Source organism: Lissotriton vulgaris, chromosome 2_1 (genome assembly GCF_964263255.1).
Source record: "Lissotriton vulgaris chromosome 2_1, aLisVul1.2, whole genome shotgun sequence".
NCBI lineage: Eukaryota > Metazoa > Chordata > Amphibia > Caudata > Salamandridae > Lissotriton > Lissotriton vulgaris.
Genome location: NC_141687.1, coordinates 765,265,195 through 765,289,314, shown reverse-complemented (window position 1 = coordinate 765,289,314; position 24,120 = coordinate 765,265,195). Strand labels below are relative to the sequence as shown.

The window sequence follows — 24,120 nt, the reverse complement described above, 5'->3', positions numbered from 1 at the left end:
ACATCCTCAAACTTAAACAAAAAACCCTCCACCAGTAAGTGCGCACCCTGGAGTATTGCTAAGATCATCCATCCTATCCCAGTATTAACCGGCATTTTTAAAAGCATACAGGCGTGAGAGAGTTGGAAGGCCCAAGCATAAAGTTTAATGTCAGGCAAAGCCAGGCCCCCCTACGGGCTCCCAGCTTTTTCCAGGCTAATTTCGTATATTTATACCACCAAACAAAGGAGTTAACCTCCCTCTGGATTTTATCAATTTGTATTTTATCAAAGTACAAAGGGATGCAGTTGAAAAGAAAAGAGATTTTAGGGAGTATCAACATTTTAGCCAAGTTGGCCCTACCGATGATTGAGAGAGGCTGCGAAGTCCAGGTCTTCATCAACTTCACACACTCTCTCGACACTGCCGCCAAATGTGTATCCGCATTCTTGGCTATGTCGTGAACTATTTTAACCCCCAAATATCATATAGTGGAACTTATTTGATACTGTGCTGACTTGCCACCTGGTTCCAAACCATTACCTCTGTTTTAGCCGCATTGATTTCGTACCCCAAAACCAAACCGAAATCTTGGGCTTGACTGATGACAGCTGGGAAGGCCCTGTCGAGGTCAGCCGTAAAAAATTAAAATATAGTCGGCATACAGGGCTACCTTCCTCTCCCACTCTCCATATCTAAAAGGCTGAATGTTAATATCCTCCCTTAACCGTTGAGCAAATGGCTCAATGTATAAATCGAAAAGGAGAGGGGGAGAGTGGGCAGCCCTGTCTAGTGCCCCTAGATATAATAAAGGGTGCCGTAAGACCACCGTTTACCAACAGCCTAGCCGAAGGGCTCCTGTAAATGGATTGTACGGTGCCACAGAACTAGAAGGGTCATCTTGGTTGGGGCCATAGTATCCGGTTAAGATTAACAGGGTATCCATAATTAAGGTTTTAACGATCACCCACCTGCCATTTGGATCTTTTATAAAAGAGCAGACAAGGGCCCTAGCTGACTTCTTAAAGATAATAGATACCCCTGTTTGCTGTTTGATTAGTGCCGACAATAGAGCCCACCCAAGTATGGGGCGTTAACAGGGCAGTCATTTCATTTTCCAATAGATGTGTTTCCTGGAAGACAATGACCTGTTCCGTGGAATCTCGTAAATATTGTAAAGTCTTGTCTCTCCTTGGCCTAGTGCGCAGGCCATTGACATTCCAGGAAAGAATCTGCAGAGAAGTCATGGTGGCTCTCCCTTCTCTACCCTAACCAACTGCAAAATGTTGGTTATTATCGCCCTCAGCACCTTGCCTACACCTTTTACTTTAATTCCAAGACTGGACATATCCAAAATAGCTGAAATTAGGATTCTATTAAAGATTTTAACCCTCCCTCCTCCTCCCTCCACCCCCTCTGCCCCCCGCCCCTGGAGAATCCAACCCCCAGTCCAGATAGTGCAACCTAAAATTTCCACCCAGTACCCCCACCATAAAGAAATGAAATAAGAAAGAACCCACCCAGGAGTGCAAAACAAGAAACCCCCACCTAGGAGAACCGGCCTACCCTCACCCATCTATAATGTGCCTCTTAATACCCTAACCCTTTAATACAAATATAGGTATAAGCCTATTATTCTCGAAGAGGGGGTGAAAATAGAACGAGAAATAGGTAAGCGGAAGGTAGGAAAGAGGAAGACCTGATCAATAACTATCTTGATCTCACTTCTCATCTCCCTCCCCCCATTTCCCCTGTTTTCTAAAGAAACCCTACCGATCCTCCCCCAACCCTTTCCTACATGAACAAGTACTTAATTATATGTAAATGTAAATCTGGGAGCAAATCTAAAAGCTGATATCGCAGACGGCTTGTGTATGTTTAACTCGACTGTAAATTTACAAGTAGGTCCTCCGCCTCCTGTACTGATCTTACATTGTACATCAAACATAATCCTCCGGGAGGCCGGAAATTTGAGTTTGGCCACTGCTCCCAGTTTTTTAAATTCTTCCAACTTCCTCCCCAATTCCCATTGTCGATCTAGAATGGCTCTAGCCAAATCTGATCGGATCTGAAAAGGAAAATCCTTACCCCTCAGCGATTTCAGTTTGAGAGAAAGATTAAAAATCTTTTCTTTTACTGAGTAGGTATGAAAATTAATAAGGATTTTCCTTGGCTTGGGATGGTTCGGGTTGCGTCTGAAGGGGTCCCAATGAATTCTTTGGATATCCCTATCCAACTCCTCAGCTGAAATCTCTAAATCCAATGATTCTTTTAGGAGGTTTATCATAAATGGTTTAAGATCACTCCCCTCGCTGCCCTCTGGGACATTCAATACCCGTAAGTTGTTCATGCAGGAGCTGTTTTCTATCATTTCCAGCCTGTCTCTTAGTGCTCTCTCCTCTTTCTTCAAGGCTGCAAAGTCCCCCTTCATGACATTCAGCTGACCAGTTAGTGCCCCCACTTCAGATTTTAAAGTTTATGTCCTTACATTCAAAAGATCCACTATTTTGTCTAATGACTCACAGAAGATTCTAATCTCCCCATGATTTGAAGCTGAAACCTCAAAGCCCTTCGTTATATCCACCGTCAGTGATGCCACGAGAAGTTCTAAAGAGAAGATGGGTGTACCTCTGTAGCAGGAGCAGGAGCTTGAACCAGGGCCAGAGCCGGAGCTGGAGTACAAACCTTTGAACTTTTGACCATTACTCCTCCATCTGAACATTCTCCCACAGCAGTAGCAACAGGACTGTGACCCTTCAGTATATCCTGAAGGTTTCCAAAGGTGACTTCATGAGGGATCTGACCTGTGGATTCCTCTCCCCCCTCCATCCTGCCACCGCTCACTGCTGGCCCAGAGCTGTCTATATCTACTATAGCACGATCTCCCACAGGCCTGTAGATCCCTGACTGAAGACCGACCTCTCCTATCATTCTACCAGCTTCCCCAGACACAGTACTTCTTCAAGACCTTAAAAGAAGACCTGAGGGAGGGTGTAATTTTAGGCTTAAAATCTGAGAAGGAACCCTTAGCCTTGGCTTTAGAAAGAAAGTTTGGGGTTCTTCTTTTTAACCTCCCCTGATAAGAAGGTAGAGATGCACTTTTTACCGACCTTCCCGCCTTTTCTGGTCTTAGCCTTCACCATCCAGCCAGCTCCATCTTTACCACCCCCCCTACCGCCACTGCCACTGCCCAGCTCGTCGCAGTCACTGCCACTCAAGATGTCCCCGGGGGTAAAATTGCTGGTATCTGGTCTGGTATCTGAGCCCCCCCCTCGACTTGCTCAACTGCAACTGGTCAGCTGCTTTTTTAACGGGCTTAGACCTGCGCTTCCTATCCCTCCCGTAGCTCTTGCTATTACTCAAAGGAGAGGCAGGAAAAAAGACAGGCAGGAGCAGGGACAAAATCGCTGCCCCCAGCTATGCCCATGACAGGAGCACGACCCACCTGGCTAGAGGGCTCCCTGCTGACCCCTTCAGCCTGCAAACCTTCATGAAACTGGGTGTCCTGGATGAGCTGAGCTTGAGTCTTCGCCGGCCCCGACTCCGCTTCATCAGAATTTTGTACATCCAGAAGCTTAGCCTCCTCGATCCGCTCCAGGATGACCGCTACCGCTGCTCCTTTAATGCCCCCCCTGAGGAGACCGCGGGCCACCACTCTGCGACGACTCCTCAGCTCCAGTCCGCTACCGCTGCTCCTTTAATGCCCCCCCTGAGGAGACCGCGGGCCACCACTCTGCGACGACTCCTCAGCTCCAGTCCGCTACCGCTGCTCCTTTAATGCCCCCTCTGAGGAGACCGCGGGCCACCACTCTGCAACGACTCCTCAGCTCCAGTGCTGCAGTCTCCCAGCGCGTGGAGCTGACAGAGTAGAAAGAAGTACAAGTCCCGGTATCCACGCTGGGGAAGCCGGGGAAGCTGACCTTGTCTCCCTCGTCCCCACACTCTCCGTCCCCTCCAATACACATCCGTATGAGGTGGCCTGGCTGGCTAAAAAAAAAAAGGGGAAAGGAGCCGGATCGGGTCCGGAGACCAGGACTGAGCCCAAGCAAAAATCCGGCCCGCAGGAGAGCACTGCCTCCGCCTCGACCACAGCTGCCACTCACGGCCGCAGCCACCGCCGCTCTGCCGCAGAGAAAAGGTCTCCGGTTTCCAGCACCAAAACCCCAAACTCCGAACTGGATTTTCGCGGACCGCACAGCCTCTGCAGCCCCACTGCTGTGCACGCCGCCCGCCGTACCATATACAAGGTAAAAGAGAGAAGGACAGACCCGGGAATGCACCGGGGAGCATCAACAGTAGGTGGGTTACCTCACGTTTTCTTTACCAAACATGGTACTCCATTAAGCGGTTAAATATGCGATGGAGGATCGGGTAGAAATCTCAGGTGGAGCGGCTGTTCAGCGTGCAGCCGCCATGTTCTCCGGAAGTACCACCTCTGAATCATGCTTACCACCAACACTAAATTTGTGGTAAATACTTGAATGTGGAGACTACAAAAACCGTTCATTTGACTATAAACATCAGAGATATGGCATTGTACATCTTACTCTCAGCAAACAGGATTAAGATTTTTTTTTGTTTTAAATTTATAAATGTTTTTAGTTTTAGGTCACGTGCAAGAAAGAAAACAGACTTGGAATGCACAAGTGATTCGGTGAATACAAAAATGAGTAAACATACTATATATACTTTTTTCAACAATGCCATTATTACATTGAACGTTTTGACTCAGTGAGGTGAGTCCTGCCATGAGGAACATGATATTACAATTTTGTGGTTATGGTTAAGATGGATAAAATGGTGTTTCCAAGAGGGTGTTATGAGTTATTTTTTACTCATCCATGGACCTAAAATCTCCCTATCCTTGTATACAGTTTTTTGAGGGTACAGCAGTGATCCACACCCGATCTCATTTCCTGTAAAGTGGGGGGTGCTTTGCTCACCACTTCTTGGCTATTACTCTTGTTTGACCATTGAACAACCAAGACCAACGAGTGTGTGGTATGCTAGGGTACCTCCTATTTCTTCCATAAGTCCTAGTAGGGCCACCTTGGGTGTAAGATCAGTGGGTTGTCCCCGTGCAAACCCAGCATTTTTTGGAATTTCCTCCAGTAAGGCTGGATGTTGGGGCAGTCCCAAGTCATTTGTATTAATGTACCTCTTAAAGGATTGACCACTTATAAAGGTCAGTGTGTTGGCAGCTTTCATCCTGTGCAGCTGCTCCACAGTGTAATGTATCCTGTGTAAATAATCTAATTGGACTAGTTTTAGTCTTAGACTGATATTGCAAACATATGGGAATCCATTTTGCCTTCCCTCCACTAATCCTGGTTCACTGCTTGGAGTCCACTTCTCCAGGCTTTAAGTAACTGGTTCATTGGATCTGGGGTATTTAAATTAGTGAACATTGGAGTTTGATATATTTCCTCTCCCGGGGCCTCTAGCATCAGTTTTGCCTCAAACGGGATGAACTCCGGTCGGTGCAGTAGCCTTAACTGTCTTAACTGGAGGAATCTGAAGTCTTGCAACTGTGTAGTTGGTACTTTTCTTGTAACTGTTCATAGGATTTGAGGTAGTCACCCTTAATACATCTCCTAGCCTGGACATCCTAGTAATGTCCTATCCCCTAACGTCCGATGCCCTGATACCAGACGGAAGCCAATTTCTTATTCAGAGTGGGGTTTCCTGCATGTGTCTGCTATCCCAGCCCATTACTTTTAAGGATCTATGTCAGGCAAATAATGTTGATGTCATGACTGCAGGAAGGTGGGTTGGGGTTTTGGTGTAGAGTGTGTAGAAGGCCTTTATTGTGGAAGAGGTACAACTTCAGCTAATATGCTGGTTCATCCCTATTCTTAATCAACTGGCTCTTAATGACTGCAAGTTGTGTAGCTTAATAGTAAAACTGGATGCCCATCCATCCTTTGTCCCCCCTGTATGTTGACTGCCTATATATGGCAATTGATACTAGTGGTTCTGTTGATAGATACGTCCTATGTTTAGTTTACATGGTGTCGAAAAAGGATTGTGGGATTATCTGTGAAAATTCTGCAGCGCATGTAAAATTTTAAGAAGTACAATCCTTTTTAGCAACGTATTCTTCCCATTATTGACAGAGGAAAGGGCATCTATTTGTGTTGGTGAGTGACTTTATTTGCATTGGTGAGTAGTAATTTTAGCCATAAGGGTTGGGAGGTTGACGGACCCCATGACAACTGTGGGGATCTGTATGTAGTCCCAAATATTTAAATTGAGTTGTCTGACTTTGCAATTTTGGTTGCCATGGTGCTTCTTTGGTGCCAGTGAGAGGTCGGATTTCCTCTATTTCACTAGGATTAAGATTGTTCGTAGTTGTGTGTAGTGAATTTTTCTGGTGAAAGACTTCTGTCAAAAATTCCCAGCCAGCCCACCCTCCTATACCTGCAACAGTCATGCTCATTGCTTTGAACTAAGCAAACAAATGATGGACAGAATGCTGAATAAATCATACATGTCCCCCCAGTCAAGAGATCTGGGTTAAATCCATTGTTCATTTGCTCACCATGCCACCCCGTTTAGACCCAGCCATATGCAAATCAGTCTTAAATCTGTTCCTTATGGGAACAGACAGCCCAAACTGCCAAGCCAGGTCCTCCCTGGACCGGAAATAAGCATCCTGGGACCGGTTTCGGAGAATTACCCCTCATCAGCCAGGCTAGCTTCAATCCAGTGACACAGTGAGCAAGGGACCCACGTCTGGGCATACCGATCCCATTTAGGACTAGTTACGTTTACTGGAACTTACACTGTTCATTGAGTGCTGCAGGCAGGGCACATAACAACATACTGCTGTGGTGTGCAAAGATTACTTTTATATTTCTGGTCTTTGACCACATATCACTATTTTTCTAATAGTGCCTGTGTTCATGTGAGCAGTAAAAAGAATACTTTGTATACCAGTGTCTGCTGCTGTGTGCCTTGTTTATAGGATGCAAAAACTACAGTTGATGGACAGAATGCATAACAATGTCATACATTCACCCCAGTAAAGAGATCTGGGCCTAAATCCATCGTTTTTTTGCTCACCATGCCATTCCAGTTTGAACCCAACCATATGCAAATCAGTCTTGACCCTGTGCTTCATGGGAACAGTCCAGCCCGAATTGCCAGGCCAGGTTCTCCCTGGACTGGAAACAAGCATTATAGGACCGGTTTCAGGATTTCAAGCCTCTTCAGCCAGGATAGCTTGATTAAAGTGGCATGGAGAGCACGGGACCCACGTCTGGGCATACCCGTCCCACTCGGGGTGACAAATGCAAAAATAGGCTTGGGTCCTGGGCTCACTGTGCCACTGGAATCAAGCTATCCTGAAGAGGGCTGGACTGTTCCCATGAAGCACAGGGTCAAGACTGATTTGCATATGGCCAGGTCTAAACTGGGGTGGCATGGTGAGCAAAAGAATGATGTATTTAACCCAGATCTCTTGACTGGGGGTGAATGTTGGATTTGTTCTGCATCCCGACCATCAATTGTGTGTCTTTTGCTTTCGTGCCCTAAGTGTGCCAGGTATGCCCAGACGTGGGTCCTGGGCTCACTGTGCCACTAGAATCAATTTATCCTGGCTGAAGAGGGGTGGAACCCCGAAACCGGTCCTAGGATGCTTGTTTCTGGTCCATAGAGGACCTTGCTTGGCAGTTCGGCTGGACTGTTCCCATGAGGCACAAGGTCAAGACTGATTTGAATATGGCCAGGTCTAAACTGAGGTGGCATGGTGAGGAAAAGAATGATGGATTTAACCCAGATCTCTTGACTGGGGGTGAATGTTATGATTTGTTCTGCATTCCGTCCATCAAATGTGTGTCTTGTTTATAGGATAGGCAGCCCTGGAAAATATTTGCATGGTTATTGTTCATGATGATGGTTACTCAAATGCTGTTTAGCTAATGGGATTTTCCCTCGTGATTGAGCTTCAGAATTGTTCAGTAGACCTGTATGACTTCCTTCAGTGCCACTTGATTGTCATAGAAAAATCTCATCATTGGTATAAACTCACCTTTTCTTATACCACTGTATGTATCCTTACTACTACCACCACTCAAATTACTTTCATATTTCACTATACTAATTCACTACTAATTCACCACTAATACTTTATGGGTTCCGGAGTAGCGTGCTATTCACCGAAAAGCCCCATCAGGGGTAACACGCGCCATATAAATGCAAACCTTTGTCCCTCTTCTATCCCTCTGCAACCATTCTCAATCTGTTCCTACACAAGTCTAAATATTTTTCTTTCATTTGTTCTTTGCCAGCTCCCACAATTCAGTAACAGAGCTACAACTCTGCCCACTGACTTGAATGTTGGCAAGAATAGTCATGGCAACTTTGAAGCTCTGGCCATTTCATTGACTGTGCAAAGTTGGCTTTGGTGTTTAGAAGTCCAGAAAAGAATATGGTGCCCGAACCAACTGGCATTTATTTTATTGCCAAAGTGATTACAGAGGGATCTTTGTGTAATGTTTTAATGTCCGATATTATTTTTACTAGTGTCTGAAGTACTTTAAACAAAACAAGAGAAACTCCTTTCCACTCTACCCTTACTGTGCCCGAAGATAATTGAAGATATTCACAAATGGCCAAAGCACATGATCTGGAAGCAGACCCAATATCCATCTGCCCATGGTAGGTGTACCCATACATTCAAACATCATGCTGAGCATATTAAATGTAATACTTGCATTTACAGGCAGCAATGTACCCATTCTACATCAATGCCTCTACATTGATGTAGCAAGTATAGAAACTGATACTAAACAGATAATAAATACACCGATTTAGATACGTAAAATAATATTTACTATAATGTAGTTAATGTAAGAATAAAAGTTAATTTCACATCAATAAAATAAAAATATTAAGGGCTGCTTTTATCATTTTAAAACTACTTTAATTAAGGGTTAAGGTTAATTTAATTTTGTTTATTTAAGGGTTAAGGTTAGTATTTGGGCTATGTATTGATAACTGGGATAGAGTATTGATACCCTACAAGGAAGAGATTTGCAACACCTTTAGGGTCTAGTAGCAAATGGTATGGCTAAGAAAGAGTCCATCAATCTGGCGCAAAATTGGTTGTGTGCGCTCAGTCAGGATAAAGTTTAGAAGACCTTGCTGGCGGTACATCAAGGGATGTCTATAAAAGGCATTTGTCTAGAGCATGGCGGCAACTTTGATCTTCAGGCACTCCACACGTTTTTCTGATGGGTACTTCCACCTGTGCATTCCTCACTGCTTTAATTTCTTCCATGTACCTTCTGCGCCATTCAACGTGGATCCAGAGTTGATCTCCACTGTGATTTTCTCTTCAAATTCTATTTACTTTTTTACTTTCAAATTATTTTTATTGGGTTTTCAAGGAAAAGAACATTATTAATGATAATAACAATAATGATAACAATTATACTGACAATTATAACGAAATAGAAAGCAAGGAAGAACTACAAAAGAACAAGAAAATGCCAATAGGTTACCAATTACGTGGCAGTAGGAATTGCGGTTATGTTAGAGATACAGGTTGATATATATATATTTATATATATATATATAATCACATTCTTCAGTCGGTGTATGATAAAGTTGCGTTGTAGGCGTACAATTGAGGACATAAAAGTTTGTATATGATGCACTATAAGGATATCATGTTAGAACATCAAATACAGTAGTATAGTAATCACATTCCCTTATCCTAAGTGCAAACCTAATGTCAAAAGATCAATTAACAAGAAACTCTCACATAACTGCCCAAGTCTAATCCGACTGTATGACATAAATACATAATGGGGTACCGTGAGGCAATTCCTATGTGGGGCGATCCTTATGTGGAGAGACAGGCAAGAGGACTCATGATCGTGGCCGAAATCCATAGTGATGGTGTTTGTGCAATGGTAGTCATCAAGAGGTTCTGGAGATTGTATGTGTTAGTTTGTTGGGACATAGAAGTTTCACGGAGGGTCATATTTAAAGGAAAAGGCATCAAGGGACCTCCATAACTTCCTATGTGGGGGGCGCTAGGGCGAAGAGTGTAGAGAGATATTATCAACCCCTCTGAGAAAGGACAACCATTCTTGCCACATTCTGAAAGAGACTTCTTTGGAGTTCTTCCATTTATTAAGTACTATTTTGCAGGCAAGTGTAAGCATTAGATCTAACAGATAGCGGTCATTCTATTCCGGAAGCCTTGGGTCTAGAAATCCCGGAAGGATACAGGAGAATTACCTGGGGGGGGGGGGTCGATATTGAATGTTTTGTTTATACACTTGTATATTTTGTCCCAATATGTTTGTAGGATGGGTCATTGGAAGAGCATGTGAGGTAGATCACCAACATGTGCATTACAATTCCAGCATATTGGGCTCTGGCTGAGGTTAAGATTAAAGATCCTTTCAGGGGTCCAATATGGTCTGTTTATTAGCATACGTTTCATTTGGGACAGTACTGGAGAGATTTTATTTGAGAAGGGAGTTTTATGTATCTTGTCCCAGTCGAAGGGGATGTTTCAAGTGTTAGATTCAGATCCCCATTTTATATCACTTTTCAAGTATGATAAGCGTCGTTTGGGGGATAAAAGCTTGTAGATTTTAGATACAGTGTGCCCTGACTTTTGTAGCTGGAGTATCCTTGGGAGGATCGACGGGTCGGCGAGTCTTATTGAATGTAGGGTGAGCTGTGCCTTTAGTTTCAGAAATTTATAAAAATCTAAGGAGTCTAAACCAAACCATGATTGTAGTTCGGAGAAAGGAGAAGGGCCTTTTCCTGTAAGGAGGACTTTGACTAGGTTTCTGACGTTTTTTGACCATTTTTCCCAGAATACCATTTCTCTATCCACCTTATGGTAAGGGTTGCGCCATTGAGAGGCTAAGTTGGATTTGTTGATTTTTACTGCTGACATTTGATCCAGGCGTAATAGGGTTCTTTTAGTATTTTGAATGATATATTTAGAATGAGGAATGGAAGAGATATCCATGGTTAGGAGAGCAGGTAAAGGGATTTCATTGAGTATTGACCTTTCTATGCCCACCCATACTGGGATGTAGTCAGGGTCAGTTAATAGACAGTTAGATCCTTGCTTGCAAAGATACGCAGTTTGATAGTTCCTAAAGTTTGGGAGGCCCAACCCCCCTTTTTCTTTGGATAGTTGCAATTTCTTTTTTTCCCTTATGTATTTGTTTTGTGATTCAAAATATACAATGTCTTTCATGAAAAATGTCAACAGCAAAACGTTTAGGATCTAAATGATCTCACTCCTACCACACTTGGAGATCAATTTCGGATCCCCATGATGTGTCTTATTGTAACATAAATCTTGCACATCTTTAAGCCTGACTGTAGATTAGCTTCATGGATCTGATGACTATCAAAGAATAGGAGAGGCTTTTTTAATGACTTAAGCCCATGAAGAGCAACAGAGTCGTCGCCTCTTCAGGTCCTACTCCCAATTCTGTTCTCAGGGAAGGCTGTGTCCCTGGGTAAATGCTCCTACTCCAAATATACAAAATACTGAAGAAATGACTCTTCTTCTTTGCAACATCCCTCCTGTTCGTGGAGTAGATTCAGCCCCTGTGGGAGCCTGTTCCCCTAACTCTGACCTTGGTGATTTCTTCGGATTAATTTCCTGTTCTGGAGTCCAGCTCTATTTTGTCTCTGCACCCGGTACTACTGGATCTACTTCTGGCTTTTTGGGCTTCGGTTGCCATTTCTGTTTAGTGTCCCCATTTAGCTAGGGTATGTGTACTATGTTCAGATCTCATTACCCTCATCCCTCTGATGCACCTTTGGGCTGTAGGGCATTTTTGGTATCTTCAACATCGCCCTGGCAGCTGCTTGGTTGTTGCTGCTAATGGCTTCATGCTCTGGCAGCCCCTATCTTGCTGGTATTTTGACAGTGGCATCAGTGTTGACATGATCCTTGGGCTATGACAAGTTTGGTGAAGACAGAGCACACAGTAAAGGGTAGCTTTTGATACCCTGCCGACTTCATGCAAGTGTCATAAAAGGGCTTTCATGGTGAATTGCACCCTTGTTCATACTCTGATGGATGTCTCAGTTTGGATCTCGAGAATTGCAGTGGCTTACATTGTTCTACAGAAGTTTATTTTTACTGCCCCTTGAGGCCCGTTCAGAGGACATTCTTTTAATGTGGACCTTCTAGATTAAGCTAAAGTAATTTCTCCTCACCAAAACCCTTGATACCTTTCAGTGAGTTCCTTCCCAGACATTTATTTTGTCCACTTGGAATAAGTTGGACTCCTTCCTGGCTGTCCATTTCCAGGTTGCTTACCGGCATCAGCCACTCCAGGCAGTCCAAATTTGTAATCCTCTCATCCTTTTTAAAAAAAAATGTTTTTATTTTATTTATTAATTTTCACAAAGAAACAATAGTATCCTTATCATCCACTGTCACATTTTACACATTGCAAAACAAATGTTCAAGGAAGTACAAGTATGTCATGGATATTGATATCAAAGAGTTTCGTCTGATAATGAAGTGCAATGACCCATAATCACATTCAACCCCACAATGTATGAGAACCCACCATCCACTCTGTAATCCTCTCATCCTTTGCCTGTGGATCTATTACGTCTAACAACTTCTTGCTTCAAGCTTAAACCCAGTTCTTTTCCCTTGTCTGGAATAGATAGTTAAATGGATTGAGAGTGTGAGAAAGAAAGTGTTCTCCTTAGGGAGCCTAGATTTTCTTCGTGGCGATGATGACTCACTTCTCCTATGCCATTTTGGGACACATCAAAGGTGGAGGTTCTGCTTTTACAGACTCCTTTAAGCATGCACTTCGCTGTAATGGTTTGTAATGAATTTGGGGCCTTTAAGCCAATTTGTAGATTCAGTCTTGACACCGTACATTCTGCGGCGAGACCTGTTGGTTCCTTTGTGACCATTCATAGAAGTGCTTGAACGTGTTTTAATGGTTTCTTTAGAGACCTACAGGCAAATTTGATGATTACTCCGTTTGACAACACCTTCCTCTTTGACAAGAAGGTCGATTTGATCTTGGACCAAATTAAACAAGGGAGTGAAACCGCACACTCTTAGGGCTTGGCTTCTGCTTGACCGTCCCAATAGGCAATATAAAAAATTCAAAGGATACTTGAAAGTTCAGCCTTCCTAGCAACACCGTCCTTCTTATCCCCACAGACAGATCGGTACATTTTACTGTGGCTATTGGGGGTGTTACGGCTTAAGAGGCACCTAGACCAGGAGTAGAAATTCTTTTGTTCTCTTCCCTGGCTTCACCTGCCAGGCTGTTTTAGTGTATCCTTGAATGTGTGCTTGCACCCTGTACGAACGAGGTAAATTCCTGTCTGCTGCTGAGGCATGGATTTGACATGGGGAAGCATCCTTCCTTCTCAGGACTCATTACCTGTATTTCCTATTTTTCTGCCCCCTCAGCAGCAATAACTTATTCTCTTGTAAGTAGGTCTTGCCTTCTCTGCAAAGTGCAATAGAGGGAGTGGGTTTCTAAGTATGACATTTTGCAGGGTTTTTACCATCAGTTTTCCTAGTTCCCAAATTGAATGATGTCCCCGTTCAGCCTGTTATTCATATGCTAAATCCCTGTTTCTGAAGGAGTTTCTTATGATGTTACTCCCGACACAATTTTTTGTTTCTGAAGTTTGGATACTGGATCACTAATTCTACATGATGCATGTACCTTATATTGGTCCAGTAGTCTCACAAATGTTTTGTGCACATAGAGGGTGTCACTTGTGTTCATCTTATAGTTTACCATTTGACATGGCATGCGCACCTCATATCCTCACCCAGGTCATTTTTGTGATTATGTTGCATTTTCACATATATAGAGATATGTGGATTTCCATGTTTCGATGACTAGATGCGGAGGGTGGGATTGCTGCAGTTCTGGTCAGTCCATCCCCAGAGCATGCTGTTAACGGTTTGTCTGGAGGTTTTTATCTTCACATATTCGTCATGCTTACCTTCAGCTTATCAAATACTTCGTAATAGTGGCAGAAAGACCACAAATGTCCTTGGGGCTTCTACCCTCCACCTCCGTACATTTAGGGCATGATGCCCATGTTTGAGGTGATGGTTCCAACAAGCAGGGTGATGTGGGTTAACGTTCCCAGTCCCTGGCTGTGGCGTTGGGCCAGGATTGTGACGTTTGTTGCCTGTCCATCTTGCCAATTAGTGACGCGAAGGCGGACAACTTCAATTGGCATCTTGCAAGTGAGGAATGGTGTATTCAGCTGGAGGTGGTTCAGTCTATCCTTGCCCACTGGAGTACCCTACTGAAGGTTTTCTTGCCACTTCATTCAACCGGTCGCACTGCTGTAGTGTCCCTTGTGTTCCCACTGATAGGAATACTGGCAAATGCATTCCTCTTGTAGTGGAATTTTAAGTTTCATTATGTGCTTTCTCTGTTCTCTTGATTTGTCGTGTTTTGAGGCAGTCTCGTAGGGACAGAGTGCAGATGGTTGTGATGGGGCTAGTTCATCAAGGGTTCAGGTTAGCATGCAGCACGACTATGAGTTTCTCTACGTCCTCATTAGACTGCTATCTCCTGCCTGGGTATGGCTGGAGGTAATCTGAGCTCCTTTGTTCTACCTCCTTGGACAGTGAAAGTGCTGCATTTCTGTAAAGATTGTGTATGGTAGTTACCAGATATGTTTTCTTGTTTGGTGTGCCAATGAGGAGGTGGTTCTTCTTCGGATAGGTTTTCCAGTTGTTATGCTTTGCGTTCTCTTTGACCTCATAAGGTTTTCTTAGTTTGCCTCCGTTATACCTGTTTTCTTTGAAAGGTCATGTTACGTGCTTGCTCTCTTCTTCGCTATTTATCATGCCCCAGTGGGACCTTATCTTGAAACTTACCTCCTCGAAGAGTTCAGTATTTAAGGCAATGCAGATGCCTTTGAAAGTGTTTTTCTTTATGAACGTATTTTTGCTGTTCATTGTGTCTGTTTGACACGTTTAAGAGCTGTGAAGTTGGCGATGCAGCTGCCCTGGATCATATTTTTCTGGCAAGTTAGTGTTCCTAATGTTTACCTCCTTTCTTACGGTACTGTTATCCACTCCTCATTTTATCATCTTTACATCCGTCTTTGGGTCCTGTCTAGGAGGGAGATGAGGCCTCACCACCTGAATCTTTATGGGTTTTCAGACTTTTACATTACTGAATATTGGTACTGTTCTGGCTGGCAGGACCATGTTCGATATCGTGATTGCAAAGAGGTCAGGGAGAACCATTAACTGACTGTTTTCCTGCTGCCTTGTTTTATGCATGAAGTTTTGGTATGGCAAAAAAGGGTCCCTGTGGTGCTGGGGTCATTTTACCAGGGGAGACAATATTTCTTTTGCACTGTCCATGGTTGTTCTGCCTGGGACATTGTTGGGCTGCAAAATGGTTTCCGTCCACACCTTTCCCAGGATTTTCTGCCTCGACCCAGGAGGAGGCAGAGGCAGAAACTTTCAGGAGTACTTATGGGAAGACTTCTTGGTGAAATCATCTCCCCAGACCCACATCCTAGGGAGTACTGCTTTTATATTGAATCGAGTGGAAAGAAATCTGCAGGGAGAAGAATCCATCTGAAGCATAAAATGTTTATCTTTTTAAAGTTTTTTTACTGGTGGGTACCTGCAGATTCCACACTGACCTGTCCATCTCCCTATCCTATGGAATAGCCTGGCATGTTTAGTAAACTTCCAAACTAGTTTTGCCACAACATCCTTTTTTAGGTCTCGCGACCTATCAATGCGCGCAAGCGCATTGAGCGGAGCGAGAATTCATGTCGGCAAAATCCTGTTCAAACCAAGGGCTTTCAGCCCCGCGGTTTTCTTGCAGTTCACGTGAATCACGTGAGCAAACATGCACGCGCATTCACGGCCAGGGCTTCTCCTCCCCTAGCAGCACTTCTCCCCCACCAGCAACTCCCCCCTCCCACACCAGCACCTCCCCTCTCTCTCCCCGCAAACACAGCCTTGCCGTAGCAGCACTCCTCCCACACCAGCACCTCCCCCCTCCCACACCAGCACCTCCCCTCTCTCTCCCCCCCTCTCTCCCCCCCCCCACACCAGCACCTCCCCTCTCTCTCCCCGCAAACACAGCCTTGCCGTAGCAGCACTCCTCGCACACCAGCACCTCCCCTCTCTCTCCCCGCAAACACAGCCTTTCCTTTCATTTCTCCTTCCCCTCCCCAGCCCGTAGCAGCACTCCTCCTTTTACCTTTTCCCATCACCTCACCTATTTTATTTAAAACGCTTCCACCTCAGTCTCGTGGTTTCTATGACGTTGTATGTTTATCTGTCTCTTGCCATGTTCCTCCTCAGCGTCTGTCTGTCTTTCACTGCCTCTGTTGCTTTGTCTCTGTCTATATGTCCACCCCTCACTGTCTCTGTTCGCTTATCTGTATAGCCTGTCTCGCTGCCCTTGTCTCGCTCTGTCTCTGTCTATCCCTGTCTATGCTTGCATACCTATCTATGCCTGTCCCTGTCTTACTGTCCGTGTCTCGCTCTCTCTGTCACTATACATGACTTTCTATGTCAATCACCCTCCCACGGGCTTCCCCAGCGCTGCACCGCCCCCTGCTTCACGGCCAGGCCATCTGTTCCCTGCCAGACACGCGCATCGGCAGCATTTCTCCAGCACAAGGGGCTGAAAAATAAAATATCTTTCACGGCAGCAAAGGCTTCAGGCCTCCCCAAAGACTGCAGTCTCCTGACAGACCTAGAAATATCACAATGGCGCTAACTGAAAATAATTAAAGGTTTTGTGAGCATTTAATGCAACAGCACGGGCAAAACGAAGCCTTACATAACTAAAAACGTACAGCAAACCAATGAACTAATAAAAACGAAGAAGTCAAATTTCGAATGCATCACTGAGAAAATTATTTTCTTTAGTGGCTCAGAAATGTATACTAGCATGAACACGAGTGAGGAACGTAACAATACCTATCAACAACAATGTAACAATATCGCATTAGTGAAATATTTAGAGATCATGAAACACATTAAAAACCATACCGAAAGGTTTTGTTGACGCCATAATAATTCTGACAACTACCTCATCTCATAGAGCCCTTTTTATCAATTAAATGCTAGGACAGGAAAATAAACATAATATCTACTTAGAGTTTGATGAAGAAATCTATGCCCACTGTATTGCTAGTCAGATCTCATTTTTAAATTAAATAGTGCTGGATCTTTTGTTGTCTTCTATTTTATACACAACAAAAAGATGTTTTTTAAGAGTGGGGCTTGATAAATCTTTAGTGCATTTAAAATGCTTTTTTAGACTCTACTTCAAATAGGCTGTGTGTTGGGTGTAAAAGGATAAGAAGCCGAAGAGTTTCTTGCCAAAAATGTGATGCTCCTACTAATAGCAATGCACTGCAAAGAAAGCACTCCCTCGCAGGTGGAGTTGTACACTAAACATCTAGTAATAGCATGAGGACGGGATCGAAATAAGCCCCTGAAACATTCTACAAGTAGTTACAAAAGGTGCACCAGGCAGCATTTCTACAGCACAAGGCTCGCAAAAGGCTCTCCTCCCTCCCCACATCGAATGCATCAATCACCCTCCCACAGGCTTCCCCAGCGCTGCCCCGCCCCCTGCTTCACGGCCAGGCCATCTGTTCCCTGCCAGACCTCTCACACCTCCGTCACAGCATGTCGCCTTCTCTTCTCTCTGCTCTCCCCTCAGGCGCCATGACATACTTCAAAGGCTTATCACTTCACACGGCCGCAGGCCGTGCAACCAGAGCACTTCAGTTGGTGTGCAGCCCCCCTCCCAGCACTCCCTAAACACTTTTTATTTATATTTAATTAGCAGCAGCAGCATTTCATATAATGTGTTTCCAGCCTGAGATATTCGTCGCAGCCGTGACTCCCTAAACACTTTTTATATTTAATTAGCAGCAGCAGCATTTCATATAATGTGTTTCCAGCATGAGATATTTGTCGCTTTTTGATCCTCGCGCCTTTTCCCTTTCAGTTTGAAGGCTCGAGGTCTCCTTCACGCTTCACTACTCACAGCGTATTTATTTTACATTAGAGACTCGTGCTGCTCTTCGTGCTGCCCTTCGCGCTCCACTGCACGCAGAATATTTACGTTTGGTTGGCTTAGCTGATGCACACACACGCAACACCACACACACGCAACACCACACACACGCAACACCACTCACCCACGCAACGCCACTCACCCAAGCAACACCACTCACACACGCAACGCAACTCACTCACGCAACGCCACTCATCCACGCAACGCCACTCATCCACGCAACGCCACTCATCCACGCAACGCCACTCATCCACGCAATGCCACTCATCCACGCAATGCCACTCATCCACGCAACGCCACTCACACATGCAACGCCACTCACACATGCAACGCCACTCACCCACGCAACACCACTCACACATGCAACGCCACTCACCCACGCAATGCCACTCACTCACGCAAAGCCACTCACACCCACGCAGTGCCACTTTCACCCACACAGCACCACTTTCAGACACGCAACGCCACTCACACCCACGCAACGCCACTCACACCCACGCAAGCCCACTATCACCCACGCAACGCCACACTCACCCACGCAACGCCACACTCACCCACGCAACGCCACACTCACCCACGCAACGCCACACTCACCCACGCAACGCCACTCACCCACGCAACGCCACTCATCCACGCAACACCACTCATCCACGCAACGCCACTCATCCATGCAACGCCACTCATCCATGCAACGCCACTCATCCATGCAACGCCACTCATCCATGCAACGCCACTCATCCATGCAACGCCACTCATCCATGCAACGCCACTCAACCACGCAACGCCACTCAACCACGCAACGTCACTCAACCACGCAACGTCACTCACCCACGCAACGTCACTCACCCACGCAACGTCACTCACCCACGCAACGTCACTCACCCACGCAACAACACTCACCCACGCAACAACACTCACACACGCAACGCCACTCACACATGCAACGCCACTCACCCACGCAACGCCACTCACCCACGCAACGCCACTCACCCACGCAACGCCACTCACCCACGCAACGCCACTCACCCACGCAACGCCACTCACCCACGCAACGCCACTCACCCCCAAGCAGTGCCACTTTTACCCACGCAGCGCCACTTTTACCCACGCAGCGCCACTTTTACCCACACAGCGCCACTTTTACCCACACAGCGCCACTTTCAGACACACAACGCCACTCACACCCACGCAAGCCCACTCTCACACACGCAACGCCACACTCACCCACGCAACGCCACTCACCCACGCAACGCCACTCACTCAAAGCCACTCACACCCAGGCAGTGCCACTTTCACCCACACTGTGCAGTGCACAATAGGTCTCGCAGTAGGAAAGTTGGAGCTATTGGTTTTGTAAATGACAAAGCCCTTTATGTTTTTAAAATGAAAACAAAAATAAAAGGCATTGTTATTTACAATTGTAATAGCTCCAACTTTCCTACTGCGAGACCTATTGGCAACGCCAGTGCTTGTTTTTAACAGATTTTATTTGTCAGAGTAGCACATACAATGTAGATCTCTGAGTCCCAGAGACAACTGCCGCATATAAGATACAAAAATTTGACTGACGATTTTACACATTTATGAACAGGAGAATATGAAAGGCAATACAAATAAAATCAATCCCTGCAAAACAACCAACACCCCCCTCCCTCGCCACTACATTCTTGACCGTTTTTTCAGTCACTCTTGTGGGGGGGGATTGTAACTGAAGTCAGGAATGCAAACCCAGGGATGGTGGTCAGCTCTTCCTTGCAGACTGCCATCCCTGTGTTTGTAACCAGTCATAGGGGGGTCTCAAATAGCAATTGACCTAATATTAATTAGGCAGGTTGTGCGACACCCTATAGAATGGACGTTTTGTGATGTAACCTGTTAGCATAAAGGTTGTATTGCAAAATCAGACTGGTATCAAAAGTCAGTGTGCAGTTTGCATCCTGTCTCTTAGTCTATCTGCATCTTGGTTGCTGTCGAAGTATTGATTCATCTGTGGTGTGCCCAGGGTGTAGTTACAAACAACCGCTGGCAAACAGTGGAAGGGATTAAACATAACGCCATTCCGTGCGATTCCATAAGACCAATGACGAATCCGCTAATGTTGTTCCCCACGTCTTGGAGACATATTACTGTATACCTTGGTAGACCTTCATATTTCAGTTTGCATAATAAAGTTAAGCATTGAGTAGTGCACCAACAGGGCAAATGCAATCTTTAATCACTCAATTTTTGCTTCTCCTGTTAGAAGTGTCTGCCTTTAAGTCCCAACATGCAAAGAGCTGTTCGTTAACAAGCCATATATGGACCTTTTTGCTGCCATGAGCCACCCGCAGTGCACTGGGTGAAGAGGAATCTGATTTTTGCATTGAACTGATATTTGAATGTTTCAGCAGATTCTGCGTAAGGGTATTTGCTGTTTGTGTGTTTGGTAAAGAGTGACAATTCATTCTTTAGGGGTATTTGGTTTACATGTCTATGGGTACAGAATGTGGGATATGCCATGCGCATACTAGATATGAAGTGTTTCAGTCCAAGTGTGTAGTAGTACACTATGCTACAGGAGCTACACTTACATGGTGACTGCTTCATTTGTGCTGTGGTTGACAGTTACTTTTTGATGAAGGCTACTGTTTTTAAGAATACTAGGTTTAAATACTTGGCTTGGGATGAATCGCAAATAGTTGATTTTCAGGTAGAGATTTTAAAGAGTGTACAGTCGTAAGATAGAAGATGCTCAGAAGTTTCAAATGTCCAGAATAAATTGCAGTACCCTTTAAGCAAATACAGCTCCTGCAAAATGTAGCAGACACATTGTAGAAAACACGTTGCATGCTATAAAAAGTACTTGGATTTGCTGCAGAAAGTTTTTTATTTTTTGTCACTTGATTTTCGACAGTATACAAAACGAATCCGTGCTCTACTTTACCATGACATACCACTGACTGCCACTTGTAATCTTACTGTTGTTTGTACTAATGCTGTGATCATTAATTTCAGAGACCCTGCTAATTACAGTGTTTAGCATATACTTGTCTTGTACACTTCTTGTCTCCTTTTCAATCTTCATAGTAGATTTGACTAAAAATTATGTGGCCAGTTAAAGATATGTTGGGAAATGCGTAGCAGAGAGAGTTTATGTTAATCATGATTGAATATACTTTTTGTCAGCCAGACACTAGCAGAGCAACAAGAAAACAAAAACGTATTAGATTGAGTCCCTTTGTGTATTATGCTGTGACTGTGCTCAGTAATCCCACCATTTAAATATTTGTATCATGTTATACTGCTTTATATCTCCTATTAAATATCTTTAAGATTTTCTAGTATTCATATTGTTGAAATCTTATTTTAAGAGAATTGTTTTCACTTTCTAGGTATGGATATAACGTTCCTCAAAAGTGCATTGCAGATAGCAAGGACAGCAGTATATTCTCTTCACAAAACCTCAACTCGAGATGTAAGTTTTGAGCTTGTAGCAACATTAGTCAAGACCTGTTGTTTTTATTTAAGCATTAGATTACTTTACTTGAATTTATGTTTTTATTCTAGTAACAAGTCTAGTTAAAAAGTAAAAAACAGAGGCAATACATCAGACACAATTAATTCCCATGCACCACACACAGGACACCATGCTAAAACTATTTGAAACCCATTAAAAGCGTATATTTTGGGTAGTTTGGATGGGATTCATTATGTTGGTGCCTGTTCTGGGGGGGAGGGAGATGTACCGAGTGGTATGGGGTTGTTTGGGGATGGACTTGGTTCTGTTAGGGGAAACTGGCTGCTGATGAACTTGTTCGAGAACATAGAACTGTCGAGTGTTGTGTGTTTGTGGGTCGATGCCGCCACCTTGCAATCGGAGGGTGGGGGTTGGTCTGAGTGGATCGTACTTTGTAGGCATGGGTCCATCACCTGACATGAAATGCATAACCTGGAATGTTCGGGGATTACACTCCATGCATCGTAGGTATAAAGTTCACTCCTATTTGGTCCGTAGGGGAGTGCATGTGGCTTTGTTGCAAGAGACACATTTGACTAGGGGCTGAGGGGCATGCGTTACAGCGCAGGTGGCGAGGGCAGCTTTATTACATCACTTACTCGGCATTTGCACTGGGAGTTTTGATCTGGATTAGGGCTGGGGTCCCCTTCCAAATGTTGGATCAACTGATTGACCCTGATGGCCGCTATGTTGCAGTTAGGGGACGCCTTTATGGGCATGAAGTGACCTTTTGTTCTGTTTATGCTCCCAATGTAGAGCAGGTGTCCTTCCTGGAGACTCTATCCTCTACTTTGGCGGACTATTTTACAACACCAGTGTTGATGGGGGGAGATTTTAACTCGGACAGATCCCATCCTCCACTGCCCACGGCCCCGATTAACAAATTGGCTAGAATTCGTGCCCATTGGCAAGACAATTGGGGATTCATTGATATTTGGCGCAAACATCACCGGACCGATAGGGATTACTCATATTACTCGGCTCTACGTGATTTACATGTTCAGCTGGATGCCGTTTTGTGTAGCGCTGGTCTAGCGTCATTAGCGGTCAGTAGTGAATACCTGACACGCACCATATCGGATCATAATCCATTATTAGTACATTTTTGCTGGGAGTTGGAACGCCCTAAGATCCCGCTTTGGAGGTTGCTTCCGGAGATGCTGGAGGATCAGGCCTTTTGTGCGGAACCGGAGGAAGGGGTAGAACACTACTTTGCCGAAAATGCCGGTTCTGCTACGACGGTGGCCCTAGAGTGGGACGCTATTAAAGTGGGGGTCCGCTGGATCTGTATCGCCAAGTGGGTGGGAGTTCGAAAGCTGCTAATACGGGACATTGAAGGGGACGAGCTAGCTCTTCGTGAGGCTGAAAGGGCGCATTCGGATGGCACTGGCACACGTGAGGAGGTGGTGACTCGGAGGGAGGCGGTGGGGGTGGAGCGCCTCAGATGCTTTGATCATAGAGCCTAATTGAATCGTGCGCATGCGGAGCGGGACAAGGTGGGCACATTGCTCGCTTGGCTGGCTGACCCCGTTCCTAGATGTATGCCCATTCTGGCGCTGGCCTCCCCTTCGGGACAGTTAATATATGAGCAAAAGTTCATAAACTACCAATTTTGTTCCTTCTATGCGGCTCTCTATACCAGCCAGTTGCGGTCTGGCGAGGAGGAAACTAGGGCGTTCCTGGAGGGGTTGGAGTTGACTGTACTGGAGGAGAGGAGGCCAAGGAACTTGGGCAGGATATTACTTTGGCTGAGATTCGCTTTGCCATTAGGCAATAGGCACGCAACAAAACACCGGGTAGCGATGGCTTGCCTATTGAATTCTATCTGACGTATATTGACCTCCTGGCCCCCAGATTATTGGTGATATACCAGGAGGCCAGACGGACGGGTTATTTGCCGGCTTCTACTAGAGAGGCCATCATTGTTCCGCTCCTCAAGTCGGGGAAGCAGTCGACTGACCCGGCCGCGTACAGGCCTCTCTCCATGCTCACTACGGATGACAAAATTCTTAGTCGAGTGCTAGCCACGAGACTCCTTCCTTTTATGACTCGATTGGTGCATCCAGATCAGGCGGGCTTTATCCCGACGCGTAATACCGCTAGTAGCGTACGTATATTAATTGGAATATTAGATGGAGGCCGTGACATGGAGAGACAGGCGCTTGTCCTTTCTGTTGACATCGCCAAAGCGTTTGACAGCCTAGAATGGCCCTATCTGTTTTCAGTTATGACGGCTTTTAGGCTTGGCGCTGTAGCATCGTGCTACCAATGATGACGCTACACAGAATTATATGTTCACGAGCTCTTTATTAGGCTTCCTCTAGGTTCCCCGTCCCTACTCTAACTGCCCTGAGTTCCTACCCCCAACTCCTCCTGTTCCGGTTCTTACCCCTAGCTCCACCCCAAACGCTAGACGGCATCACAATATTAGATCTCCCCCTTTAACAAAATAAGCTTAGCGTCCAACATGTTTATAGTTCCTCAATCAGCCACATGGGTCTGCTGGCCGCCTGTTTAAGCTATGGAGATGCATCTCCATTTCCTTTGTGTGGCTTTCTGTCGCTTTGACGAGAA

The 24,120-nt window shown here is 45.1% G+C and overlaps 1 protein-coding gene across 9 annotated transcripts in view; it reads left to right on the top strand.

Moving 5' to 3' along the window:
- METTL5 (methyltransferase 5, N6-adenosine) overlaps window positions 1-24,120 on the top strand; it is a 167,616-nt gene that overhangs the window by 84,989 nt on the left and 58,507 nt on the right. For all 9 annotated transcript variants that reach the window (XM_086956090.1, XM_086956091.1, XM_086956096.1 and 6 more), the window contains one exon: window positions 21,422-21,504. In XM_086956090.1, the coding sequence (XP_086812216.1) occupies window positions 21,422-21,504 (83 nt within the window). The remainder of the gene's footprint in view (window positions 1-21,421; window positions 21,505-24,120) is intronic.